Here is a 13101-nt window from a genome sequence, read left to right on the forward strand (position 1 = left end):
CTTAATTTTTTTATTTTTAAAATTTTCACATATTGGGGCGCCTGGGTGGCTCAGTCGGTTAAATATCTGTCTTTTGCTCAGGTCATGATCCCAGGGTCCTAGATTGAGCCCTGCATTGGGCTCTCCGTTCAGTGGGGAGTCTGCTTCTCCCTCTGCCCCTTCCACCACTTGTTCTCTCTCCCTCTCGCTTTTTCTCAAATAAATAAATAAATAAATAAATAAATAAATCTTTTAAAAATTCACATTTTTTGAATATATGAGTATTAAGAAAAATTCAGAATAGAGTTTTTTGGTACCTTTCTAGGGGGTGGAAATAGTGGATCCCCCCCCCCCTTTTTTTTCTTTCTTTGTATTTTCTGGTGCAGTGAAAAGAGTATGGGGAAAGAAGGAAATTAAAAATTGTTAATTATATAATTAAAAGATATTAATGTTGCTGTAAATTTATTGAGGTGAAAAGATGTACATTCCATTAAGTGAGACAGCAGGTTTGAGAAGACCAGATACAACATGATGAATGTTTTTATTTTAAAAATGCACTTAGGTACATAGAGAGGTATCGAGAAATAGTCTAGAATAGTATTCACTTAACTGTTTTTAATCAGTCTTTGAGAGTGAGATGTAGGGTACATTTTTCTTTTTGCTTAAAAGTATTCTTCTAAATTGTGCAATTATAAAATTTTTGTAAGTGAATGAAATCAAGAATTGTTCCTGTACAACAAATCATTTTTTAAAAAGAATTAAAGATACTTCAAATATTTTCTGGCTGTAATTACTACATGAGAGGCCCCTTATCAGGAAGGCAATTGGGATATGATTTGGGGTCTAAAAGGATGACAAGGACTGGAGACTAATATTACAGCCCGACTTCTCAGGGTGAAGATTCTGGCAGGAACTGTGGGCTCCCCCAGACCTGGGCACCCAACCAGACTGAGCCTCATGGTGAGAATGAGAGAGCAGAAGGGACCCTAGGGCTCCTCTAGTGCAAGTCTCTCTTTGTTCAGTTGGGGAAACTGAGGCCCAGAGAGAGGACTTTTATTCCAATGAATATAGAGTCTCCATCCAATGGATAAGGTTTTCATTCAGTGGACATGGAGTTCTAGAGAATGAGAAGTGGGCCTTTTCCAATAGACTCAGCACAAGCTCTGTGTGGGCAGATGGTCCAAAGAGATTCCTAGGTTGAGTGGTAGGGAGTGGCTGGGCCAATCACAGAAACCATATCTCAAAGCTGGACTCAAAGACCCCAGGTATAGTGCCAGGAAGGAGCAGAGACCATGGAATAAGACCATCAGACATAAGACCATGTCCCTCCTCTGCTAAAAGCCTCCACTGGCTCCCCTGTCATTGAAAATCAAGGCTACATCATTGGACAATGAGGTCCCTCACTCTCTGTCCCTCTACCAACACCCCTCGGCCCAGAAGCAATATCTCTGACCCTGATTCCTACCATCCACTCACCCAACTCCAGCCATACTGGTTTCCTGGCTGCTTTGGACTCTCAAGACCTTTGCATCTGCTGTCCCCTGTGCTGAGAACACTCTTCCCACAGATCATCCCCTAGCCCCTCACCTCCTACAGGTGTTTGCTTAAGCGGAACCTTCTTAGAGAGGCCTTTCCTGAATACTCATTTTAACACTGCCTTTTCACACCCCACAGGCACCCTCCCTAGCTTTCTTTCTTGCTTTGTTCTCCTGCAAAGCTCTCAGGACCATCTGACATACTGTGACTTTTACTTATGTGTTTGTTTCTTGTTGCTGGGACGTAAACTCCACAAGGGCTGGATTTTTGTCTGTTGCTGCATCCCTGGCAGTTCCTGGCTCATGGTAAGGTATCTATATTTGCTGAGTGAATAAAACAGACCTGACTGATGTCCAGCGATGCCTTGAGCAAGTGACTTTACTTCCTGCTGTTTCATCAATGACCCAAGATAATGATGCCCTGAATAACAAGCATTGCCATCCATGCATGTAAGGGCCAGCATGATCGATGCTTGATCAACATTGTCTCATTTAATCTCAAAATAACTCTCTAAGGTGGGTTCCACTATCATGTCCAGTGGGTGAAACTAACAGAGGCTCAGAGAGGTTAAGTGTCCTGTCCAAATCACACAGCCGATAAGCAGCAGAGCCAGGTTCAAAGTCAGGTCTGCAGGGCTCCCGACCTCAAGATCTTAACCACGTTGCCAAATGCAAAGGACACCAGCCACTATGTGTGCCATCAATGTGAAGATGCTTCCTAAGTCACGCAAATGTGAAGGACTGTGATTGTCTCTTAGGACACTTTTGTCTTGAGAGCCTCTTGATGCCTGTCTGCATCCCTCTCCTCCTTGACTGTCAGGCAGTCTTTGTGCTCCTACTCCTCTGGACCCTCCTTTCAGATGCTCCACCTCATCAGAAGGACTTAATGTGCTATCCTGCCCTTTCTATCCATATCTGCATTTTGTAAGGACGTTGGGTGTGTCCATGCCTCAGCCAAAGGGATGGATGGTAGAAACCTGGGCATTAGGTCATTTGGAGAAAAATCTGGGGATGGGGGGAGGATTGCTTGTAGCATTAAATTCTTGTTCATCATCTCCTTGAACCAAGCACTGGCTCCTCCATCAATTGTACCAGGAACTCACTCTTCTGTGCTGGCAAGAAACTGCATCTCCGTGGGCACGGGGTGTAGGCCATTCCTCCGCACAGCAGCTAGGGAAAGAGCATGATGTCTTTAGTAACGTAATGAATGGATAGGAGTGCTCCTATTCTCCTGAAGCGAACGGGAAGGGCTTCTCAGGTTTCTCTCCTATACTATTAGTTGATTTTTTTTTTAAAGGCACTCAAAATTCCATCCTCTTGTCTCATGAATCTCTATTTGGAGATGGCCTAGGCCAGTGGGCAGGGATTAAGTGGCAAGTCCTCTGGACTAAACTCACCTGAGCTGCAATTGCCAAAGGGATATTTGGGAAAGATTAGCTATAAATAATAGATCAACAATGGGCTGGGTGACCCCGCTGTCATTCATTCATTCATTCATTCAGTATTTGTTGAGCACCTACTATGTGCTATTGGCTATGAGTTTGCAGTACACAGTGAATAATATAGAACAAGTTCCCTGCTCCCATGAAGGCTATATTCTAGAAGGGGAGACAGGCAATAAGTGAATAAAGGATAGACATCTCAGGTAGTGATGGAGGAGAGGAAAGTGGGTGATGTGATGGAGAGTGATCGCAGAGTGGGGAGGGGAGCAGGTGGGCTCAGTCAGGTCAACTGAGAAGACACCATGAGCTGATAGCAGCTGATCTGAGACCTCAAGGTCTCAAGAAGAAGCCAGTCTGTGAGCTGTAGGAAGAGCTGTAGGATGAGGGTTTTGGCAACAGGAGCAGCAAGTGCAAAGGCCCCGGGGTGAGAGTATATCTGGTGTGTTGAGTAGAAGGGAGAGCCATGGGGCTAGAGGGGTATGAGGAAAGAGCAGATGGCAGGAGGTAGGGTGAGATGAGGGAAGGGGGAGAGATGAGGAGGCCAAGAGGTAGGCTCAGTCATGCAGAGGTCTTGGGGCTCATAGTAAGGACTTTGGCTTCTACTCCAAATCAGATGTGAGCAGAGCCAGGGGAGTGTTTGAACAGAGGAGAATAGAGTCAGGACAGAATCTGACTTCCTTTTAAAAATATCCCTTGCCTGATAGGTCAGTTTCCCCAAAAGCCATCAATAGCATTTTGGAGACAAGAAAGATTGAGAGGACTAAAATTTTTTTGCAGCTGAAACCATCAGAGCAAAAAATCCGATCCCTGAGCATTGAGAGTGTGACTCATAGCTGAACACATGGGTTCTGGGTTCAAATCATGAATCCATCACTTACTATGTAACCTTACATCAGTGGTTCCCCGCTGGGGCCAATTCTGCCTCCAAGAGACACTGGGTGATGTCTGGAGTCATTTTGGGTTGTCATAACTGGAAGGTGGGGTGGAGGTGGGAGTCTGTTACTGGCATTCAGTGGGAAGAGGTCAGGAATGTTGCTAAACATCCTACTATGCACAAGTCAGCCCCCACAGCAAAGAACCATCCCACCCAAAATGTCATAGTGCTGGAGTTGAGCAAACTGGGTTTAGATAAATCCCTTAATCTCACTGTACCTCAGTTCTTTAATCCATAAAATAGAAGTGATAATTCTCCTAGGGTTGTCAAGAGGATTAAAGAGTTGATCCATTTGCTATAGGCTGAATACTTGCATCCCCACCCACCCAATATTCATATGTTGAAACCTAATCCCCAATGTAACAGTGTTGTGAGGTGTGGACTTTGGGAGGTGATTATGTCAGAAGTGAAGACCCCTCATGAATGGGATTCATCCCCTTATAAAAGATGCCCCACAGTGTAGCCTTACCCCTTCCACTATGTGTAGACACAGTGAGAAGATGGCCACTCATGAAATGAGAAACAGTCCCTCACCAGACAACAAATTTGCTGGCACCTGGATCTTGGACTTCCCAGCCTCCAGAACTATGAAAAATAAATGTCCAATCTATGGCATTTTTGTTACAGCAGACTGGACTAAGACACCCTTTAAAGCAGGGGCTGACTCTGGAAAACTGTGTGGAGGTTCCTCAAAGAGTTAAAAATAGACCTGCCCTATGACCCAGCAATTGCACTGCTGGGGATTTACCCCAAAGATACAGATGCAGTGAAACGCCGGGACACCTGCACCCCGATGTTTCTAGCAGCAATGTCCACAATAGCCAAACTGTGGAAGGAGCCTCGGTGTCCATCGAAAGATGAATGGATAAAGAAGACGTGGTTTATGTATACAATGGAATATTCCTCAGCCATTAGAAACGACAAATACCCACTATTTGCTTCGACGTGGATGGAAATGGAGGGTATTATGCTGAGCGAAATAAGTCAATCAGAGAAGGACCAACATTATATGGTCTCATTCATTTGGGGAATATAAAAAATAGTGAAAGGGAATAAAGGGGAAAGGAGAAAAAATAAGTGGGAAATATCAGAAAAGGAGACAGAACATGAGAGACTCCTAACTCTGGGAAACGAACAAGGGGTGGTAGAAGGGGAGGTGGGCGGGGGGGTGGGGGTGACTGGGTGACGGGCACTGAGGGGGGCACTTGATGAGATGAGCACTGGGTGTTATTCTGTATGTTGGTAAATTGAACACCAATAAAAAATAAATTTATATATATATATAAAAAAAGCAGGGGGTGGCAAATTTCTCCTGTAAAAGACCAGATAGTAAATATCCTAATCTTTGGGGGTCATATGGTCTCTGTCATATTCAACTCTGCCGTGAAAGCTGCCATAGACCATACATAAATGAATACATGTGGCTACACCTTTATTTTTGGACACTGCAATTTGAATTTCATATAATTTTCACATGTCACAAAATCTTCTTTTGACTTACTCAACCATTTAAAAATATAAAAACTATGCTTAGCTCACAGGTCGCACAAACAACAGGCAGCAGGCTAGATTCGGTGGGCCAAAGTTTGCCAGATGACAACTGAACAAATTTAACAGGAATCTGAACACTAGCAAGGATTTAGTGGATGTGGGTTACTCTAGAAAGAAGAAAGCAGTCCTTGACGTCCGGAAGTGGTCTGACCCAGATATACGCTGTGTTGTCCTCGTGTTGGACCTAAATAATCTTAGACATCCCCAACATCGGCCAGAGTTGCTCTCTGACACTGACAAAGGGAGACAGAGCAAAGGCATTTCATAATCTTGCCTTAGCCCAGAGCCACTGGACACCCACAAAATGCCAAACATCCCCCTTTTCTTGCCAATTGAATGGCCGTTACTTCTCCACTCATAGAATCACCTGTGATTTCTGACATCGTCAATCTTGAGCAAGGTTCCTTAGACCCCCACAAATGTCTCAGCCAAAGTCCAAAGCCCATGAGAGGTCCTTTCTAGCATCTCTGACTGAGTGATCCTGGCTGCTGGGGGCATGTGCCCTCTCTCACGGCCCACCTGTTCAACGGCAGGTGTGTGCTTTGGACGGAGGGTCTGGACTCCAGGCTCAGCTCTTTCCTGTCACAGCAGGTGGCTTGAGGAGGCCGTCCCCTCCCCTCTCCACTCTGGGCTTCTCCTTCCCTGTCGGTTGGTACCCAGAGGGAGCAGGAGCCATGGTGGCCCATTGCCATCTTACTGAGGCTGGTCCTGCTGACCACCTGCAGAGAGGTCTGAAGGCTAACGGCGGATCAGCTCACCCGGGGTCAGGGGGACTAGGGCCCCAGGCCTCTCATCATGGGAACAAATGTCCACATCCAATGCATGAGGCCAGAGGCCAGGGCAGTGAAGCAGGAAGTGAGAGCAGCTATTAATGAGACACCGGGGCTGGTGGGCAAAGTCGCTCTCCAGGGAAGGCCAAACAGGAAGAACCTGGACCCAATCACCCCCAGTCCCAACTCACCTCCAGCCTCCTCTGCACCCTTCCCACTCAGGTTGGGACCACAGCCGTCACACAGCATCAGACCTCAGTAGAGCTTGCCGGCATCTCAGGCATTAAACCCAAGGTGGCTCTGGGCATCCTTGGATGAATGGGAGAATATTCTAGAAGTGTCCCTCCTGGCCTCACCCTAGGAATTCTGGCTTAGTGGCTTGAGAGTGGAGCTTGGGCCTTGGTATTTTTGAAAAGCTCTGCAATTGATGGTTTTTTTCAGCCAGGGTTGAAAACCCTCGCGTCACGTGATAGGTGGGCAGCTGCAGCCTCCAGAGGCTGCCCCTGCAAGAGGGGCCAGTTTGCCACAGACTGTCCCCACCTGGCCCCTGTCACTCATCCATGGGGTCTGGTTGCCACCAGCACCCGAGCTGGAGAGCCCCAACATGAGGCTGTCCGCACTATGGCCCGGGCAGAGGAGAGCTGTGCGTGCACAACAGCAAACCGCAGTCATCAGTAGCATACACCATCCGGAAGGAGGAGTTTTGCGTCTTTATACGAGTAAGACGGAAAGATTTTATGCCAGGAATCATTTTTCTAATAATTATGATGATAGTAAACCCAATGAAGATAAAGTTGAGAAAAACAGGAAAACCGAGACACTGAATGTTCTTAACCATTTACCCAGGATCTGCCCCTCGGCTCCCTGTGACCGCAGTGACCCAAGTGATCACGCAGAAGAAATGGGCCAGTGGGGCAAAGTCTCCAAGACGGCTGGCTGGTTAGGAGCTGGGAGCTTACGGGAGGTCTTGCTGAGATAATACGAGTCCCTGAGGGGCACTGAGGACTTTCACGCTTGTAATCTGGCAGTTGCCTCCCGACAGCCTGGGAGAGCTAGGCTGGGGTTACTACCTTCTTCTTTACATCTGGGGAAACTGAGGCCCAGAGAGGGGGCTACAGTCTGGATCAAGATGACCCAGTGGGTCAGCGGCAGAGTCAGGCTTATTCCCAGGACTACTGATCCTGCACCTCTTGAATCTCCCTCCACCTCCCAGGGCTCCTACCTGGCTCTCAGCAGGTCTGACCTGGCCCTGCTAACTCTAGTCCAGCCTCCCCGGGGTGAATGACATGTTCTTGAAGTTCAGGACACTCAGGAAATAGTTCTTGTATCTAATTAGGGTAAAGAGCACCCAGGGAAGGTCAAAGCACCCCCCCAAAGGTAGGGAAGGTTGACATCCATGAACTCATTCAGAACTTAGAACAACCTGGACAGGAAGTAGTGAGACCTCATTTTATTATTATTTTTTAAGATTTATTTATTTGAGAGAGAGAAAGAGAGAGAATGTGTGGCCAGGTTCACAGGAGCCAGGGGAGAGGGGTGGCGGGCAGAGGGAGAGAAACTCAAGCAGACTCCCCGCTGAGTGCAGAGCCGAACAACTTGGGGCTAGATCTCACACCCATGAGATCATGACCTGAACTGAAACCAAGAGTCAGAGGCTCAATCAACTGAGTCATCCAGGTGCCCTCCACCCTCCACACCCCCACCCCACCATTTTATATCGGAAGATGCTGAGCTTTAGAACAGCATTCCTAACCCATTCATTCATTTATTCATTAGTTTCACACATTTATTGAACACCTACTATGTGCCAAACAGTGTTCTGGGTGAACAAGACTCCACCAGTGGAGGTTGTTCATGGCAATGAGAAGACTTGACACAAGTCCCCATGGAGCTCAGAGTCCACGGAGGAGACAGGTTATATACAAATAAATCCCTCTTGACCAGGCCTTGAAGGAAACATAAAGGTGCTCCAAGGTATAGGATCTTATCACCAGCTCCTCCCTAATCCCAGAAAGCTTACAATGGCTTTTATACAACTGCCACATATTAACTACATTCCTGTGTGTCAGGCTCTCCTGTCTCATGGAAGCTTCACAGCAATATGTACGAAGTGGGGAGTGTTGTTCTCATTTCACAGATGAGGAAAGCGTCTCAGAAAGAGACCGCCCTTTGCCAAACTGCTTCTGGCCTCGTGAGTGAAGAGTGAAGCAGGAGGGCAATGCTTAATCCAGCCTAAAAGATGGCTTTGGGAATGATGCTGTCTTGAAAGGTGGCAAGTTGGCCTTCTTTGGGCAGAGAAAAGGACGGAGATGGTGATGGAGTTTAGATTCAAAAATCAGACGGACCCCCTGGCTGAGGGACACTGGGCAAGTACTCCACCCATTTGAGCACCAGTTTCCTCCTCTGTAACATGGGCATGATGACAGGGCCACCCCTGCAGGGCTGTGGTAGGGGGTCTAATGAGAATGCACGTAGGGTGCTGGAGAAGCCACCACCTCCATGACCCCTCAGTCCCTCAGGCAGGATGGGGAGCCAAGCTGGGAAGAGAAACTGAATGGAAACATCAGGGCTGCCCTCCAAGATTGAGGATGCACCCCTCTCCCTCCCCGGGTCTTGTCCAGCAAGTTTTGCCCTGCCCCAGGCTCTGTCCCGTTCTGACGTGATGCTTACAAGCACAGGTTCTAGATCCAGGCAGAGATCAGCAACTAACTCCACTGCCTTGGGGAAATAATTTTGCCTCCCCAAGTCTCAGTGTCCTCATCTGTAAAATGGGGATCATTTACCTACTTCCTAGCACATTTCATTATGAAGATGAAATGAGCCAATGGGTATGAAAAATATAGCACACGTCTGGCGTATGAAGGGTCTTCAGGGACTGAGAGCTCACGCTGTCATCACTGTTGTTGCTGTGGGTGTCCCTCGTGGACCTAGAGCCCCCAGGAGCCTCCCCAGCCCTGGCCTGGCCCACTGACAGTCTCTACCCCCCTCCACGGGTCTTCACGTCCTGCCGTCACGACAGAGCACACATACTGTGTGAAAGGGCACATCTCTTTGCCCTGGAATTAGCCTTGTTTTAGGTCTTAGGGCTGATCATTAATCAGTCTGTGCTCTCTGATCCCACTGCTTGCGAAAGCAGGTGTCTGCCCCAGCTTCCCAGGCTCTCTTAACCTCCTGACATCTTGCAGCATTTGGGAGAAGACTCTGGATTTCAATTTGCACCCAACACTGTGTGTGACCCTAGGCAAGTCCTTTCCTCTTCCTGGGTCTCAGATTTTCCATCTTTATAATGAGGGACATGGCTTTCAAACCTTTTTTTCTTTTTTGGCCCCTAGACTTTTTGAAAATAAAGAACAGAGCAAAACAAAACAAAACAAAAACAACTCTTGAAAATGAGGCAGAATGGCAGAGATTAAATCACCTTGGATTCAAAATCCCATAGCCATGGAGCCACCCAGGTATTTTGAATGCCTCTCTCCCCTGCTCATGCTTGTGCGCTCTCTCTGCCTCTCTCTCTCTTTTTACTTTATTTATTCATGAGAGACACACACACACAGAGAGAGGCAGAGACACAGGCAGAGGGAGAAGCAGGCTCCATGCAGGGAGCCCTATGTGGGACTCGATCCCAGGACCCCAGGATCACGCCCTGAGCCAAAGGCAGATGCTCAACCACTGAGCCCCCCAGGAGGCATTCTCTCTCTCTGTCTCAAGTAAATAAATAAAATCTTAAAAAAAAAAAAAAAAGAAAAAAGAAAAAAGAAAACACACAAAAAAACAAAATACCGGAGCCACTATTTTGAAACTGTGACCTTGGAGGCTACTTTATCCTCCTTTTTTTTTTTTTTAATTTCTTCCCCAGTTTCCAATCTTCTAAATGAGGTCTATGCAGGCTTCACCTCCTGTAGACATAAAGCGCTGCGAAGAGCCCCAAGGCTCAGTAAACATCTGTAATTGTTTCCCTGGAAGCCCAGGGTTTAAACTAGGTAAAGTGGAGAAGCTGGGGTAGAAATGGGAGAAGGACCAAAGTCTTCACCACCTGTCACCACTCAGGGTGATGATGACACAGTTCTCTGGAAGCCTTGAGACTTGGGGGGAAACAGTCTGAAAACGAAGGAAGCAAATTCTGGCCTATGGGCTGAATCTGGCCCACAGCCTACTGACTCAGAATGGTTTTTACATTTTTAAATGGCTGGAGAAAGCCAGTAGAAGCAAATACTTCATGATGTAAAAAAAAAAAAAAATTAAGATTTTATTTATTTATTCATGAGAGACACACAGAGAGAGGCAGAGACACAGGCAGGGGGAGAAGCAGGCTCCCTGTGGGGAGCCCGATGTGGGACTCGATCCTGGGACCCCAGGACCATGACCTGAGCTGAAGGCGGATGCTCAACCACTGAGCCACCCAGGTGCCCCTCATGATGTAAAAATTACATAACATTTTAATTTCAGCACCCATAAATAAACTTTCATGGGCACCCAGCCATGCCCACTTATTTCGATCTTGCCTGGGGCTGCCTTTTCTCTGCAAGGGCACAGTTGGAGCAGTGGTGATGGTGTGGCCAGCAAAACCTAAAATATTTTACAGTCTGGTCACTTACAGAAAAAGTTTTCTGACCCCTGGTATAGAACATCTCTTCCCTTCCATGTGGAAGGCTTTGACCTTCAGAGGCTCTGTTACTTTACCAACAATGTGATTAATTCTGTTCATATCACTTTACCTCTCTGAACCTCACCAGTCAAGTACTTATAATGATCATTTCTAACTTGCAGGGCTGATGTGAAAATAAGACAAGCAAGACCCCTTACTGCCTGATAGGCAAATACCCATACCGCAGTGAATGAGATGAACTTAGATGGTACATGGATCAATATTTAGATTTTTAACATATATATTAATTCTAACACGCATTCAAAAAAAAAAAAAAAAACCCCATAACTAGCACTCAAAGCCCACGGTTTCATGAATCATGCTTGTTGTGTTATTTGGGATAAATGATCCAGAGTTCCTGGGCTGATCTGCCATCTATCCTACAACCTGTGCCTGGTCCTCACATCATATGCATGTTCCAGGCAGCAGGAGTAAAGGGCAGGAAAGGCGGGACCCAGGAGCTGCATGGACCGTTCCCACTCAATACTGGGGATAAACTAGAAATTTCTGCCCACGTTTGAATCAATTTAAAGCTTCCTTTTAAAATACATTTATGTAAATAGGGGTGTCTGGGTGGCTGAAGTTGGTTAAGCGTCCAACTCTTGGTTTCAGTTCAGGTCGTGATCTCAGGGTTGTGAGATCGAGCCCTGCCCAGGCTCCACGTTGAACATAGAGCCTGCTTGGGATTCTCTCTCTCCCTCTGCCCCTCCCCATGCCTGCACACTGGTGCTCTCTCTCTCAAACATACATATATAAATAATATACATTTATGTAAATAAAAAGAAAGACTTTTTTAAAGCAGACCATGTGGCAGCCACTGCCACCATGAGGGAAAGACCAAGGGAATCACAGAGATGCCAGTGAAAAGTTCTGATATCTTCGTGCCTCTGAATCAATCCTGAAATTGCCTTTCTCTGACTTCTTGATGTGTGAGGAAAACGAACCCTTATCTTTCAAGCCACCTGCAGACAGACCTTCTTCTGCCTGCATTCCCACCAACACAGCTGGTTCCACGGGTAAGAGGGCACACTCTGGAGCCAGACTGCCCGGGTGCAAAGTTGAGCTCAGTTATTGATGTGCTGTGTGACTTGGGGAAGTGACTTCCCCTCTCTGAGCCCTTGCTCAGTCCTAAGAATGCAGCAGCTACTTATATTTTGTTTTGTTTAGAACAGTTTCTGAGGTTTAAGTGAAAAATCCTTCAGTAGGTGGCATGTTCTCACTCTTTGTTGTAGGATGCCCCTTTTTGGTTCTTTCTTTCTTTCTTTCTTTCTTTCTGTCTGTCTGTCTTTCTTTCTTTCTTTCCTTTTCTTTCTTTCTTCCATCTCTTGGATTCCCATTTCCCACTCCCAACCTTCCCAGAGCAACCATGCAGATGGGTTTAACCATAGCTTTTCATTTGCTGGTGTTCTTGCAAAATGGTCACTTGTGTGAATTTTTAATTTACATAATGGTATTGTCTTCTAGATCTCACCCTGGTTTCTTTTTCCAATCATGACTATGTTTTGTGAGATCCATTTCTATAACTACGTTCCTCTGATTCTTTGCTCCTACAGCTGCATGGTGCTCAATGGAACACACTTGACCTTTCCCCTCTACTGGTGGTCATGCTCATGTGGCTACTTAACTCATCACACCACAGAGAATGCTGCAGTGAACACTGTCACACCTGTCTCCTCGTGGACCTCTGTCAGAACTCCTTTGGCATTTGTATCCAGGAGCCAAACTGCTAGGTGACAGGGTATCTGCACTTTTTTTAAGGGTATGTGCACATTTAATTCGATTGAATATCTGCAGAATTCCCTTAAGAAAGGCTGACCTAGTACACACGTTCTCTGGAAGAACACAAGGGTTCCCATGGCCCCATTCTTGCCAACACGGGGCATTATCCAGCTTTCGTATCTTTGCTGATCTCACTGAAGTAAATCACATTGCATTTCAATTTGCATTTCTCTAGGTATTAATGGTTTTGAGCAACTCTTCAAATGCTCTAAAGCCAGGTTTAAGTATTGTATCTACTTCATAGATTTTTTAAAAGATTTTATTTATTTATTCATGAGAGACACACAGAGAGAAAGACACAGAGACACAGGCAGAGGGAGAATCAGGCTCCATGCAGGGAGCCTGACATGGGACTCAATCCTGGGCCTCCAGGATCATACCCCAGGCTGAAGGCAGCACTAAACTGCTGAGCAACCCGGGCTGCCCTAGATAGATGGTTTTGAGAAGTAGAAGAGATACTGTAGGC

The 13101-nt window shown here is 46.5% G+C and overlaps 1 protein-coding gene across 2 annotated transcripts in view; it reads right to left on the minus strand.

The window, feature by feature from the left end:
• The window catches only part of SLC13A3 (solute carrier family 13 member 3), a 74888-nt gene that overhangs the window by 32085 nt on the left and 29702 nt on the right, over positions 1-13101 (minus strand). For both annotated transcript variants that reach the window (XM_038572506.1, XM_038572507.1), the window contains exon 4: positions 2618-2684. In XM_038572506.1, coding sequence (XP_038428434.1) covers positions 2618-2684 — 67 coding nt within the window. The remainder of the gene's footprint in view (positions 1-2617; positions 2685-13101) is intronic.

Source organism: Canis lupus, chromosome 24 (assembly GCF_011100685.1).
Source record: "Canis lupus familiaris isolate Mischka breed German Shepherd chromosome 24, alternate assembly UU_Cfam_GSD_1.0, whole genome shotgun sequence".
Lineage (NCBI taxonomy): Eukaryota > Metazoa > Chordata > Mammalia > Carnivora > Canidae > Canis > Canis lupus.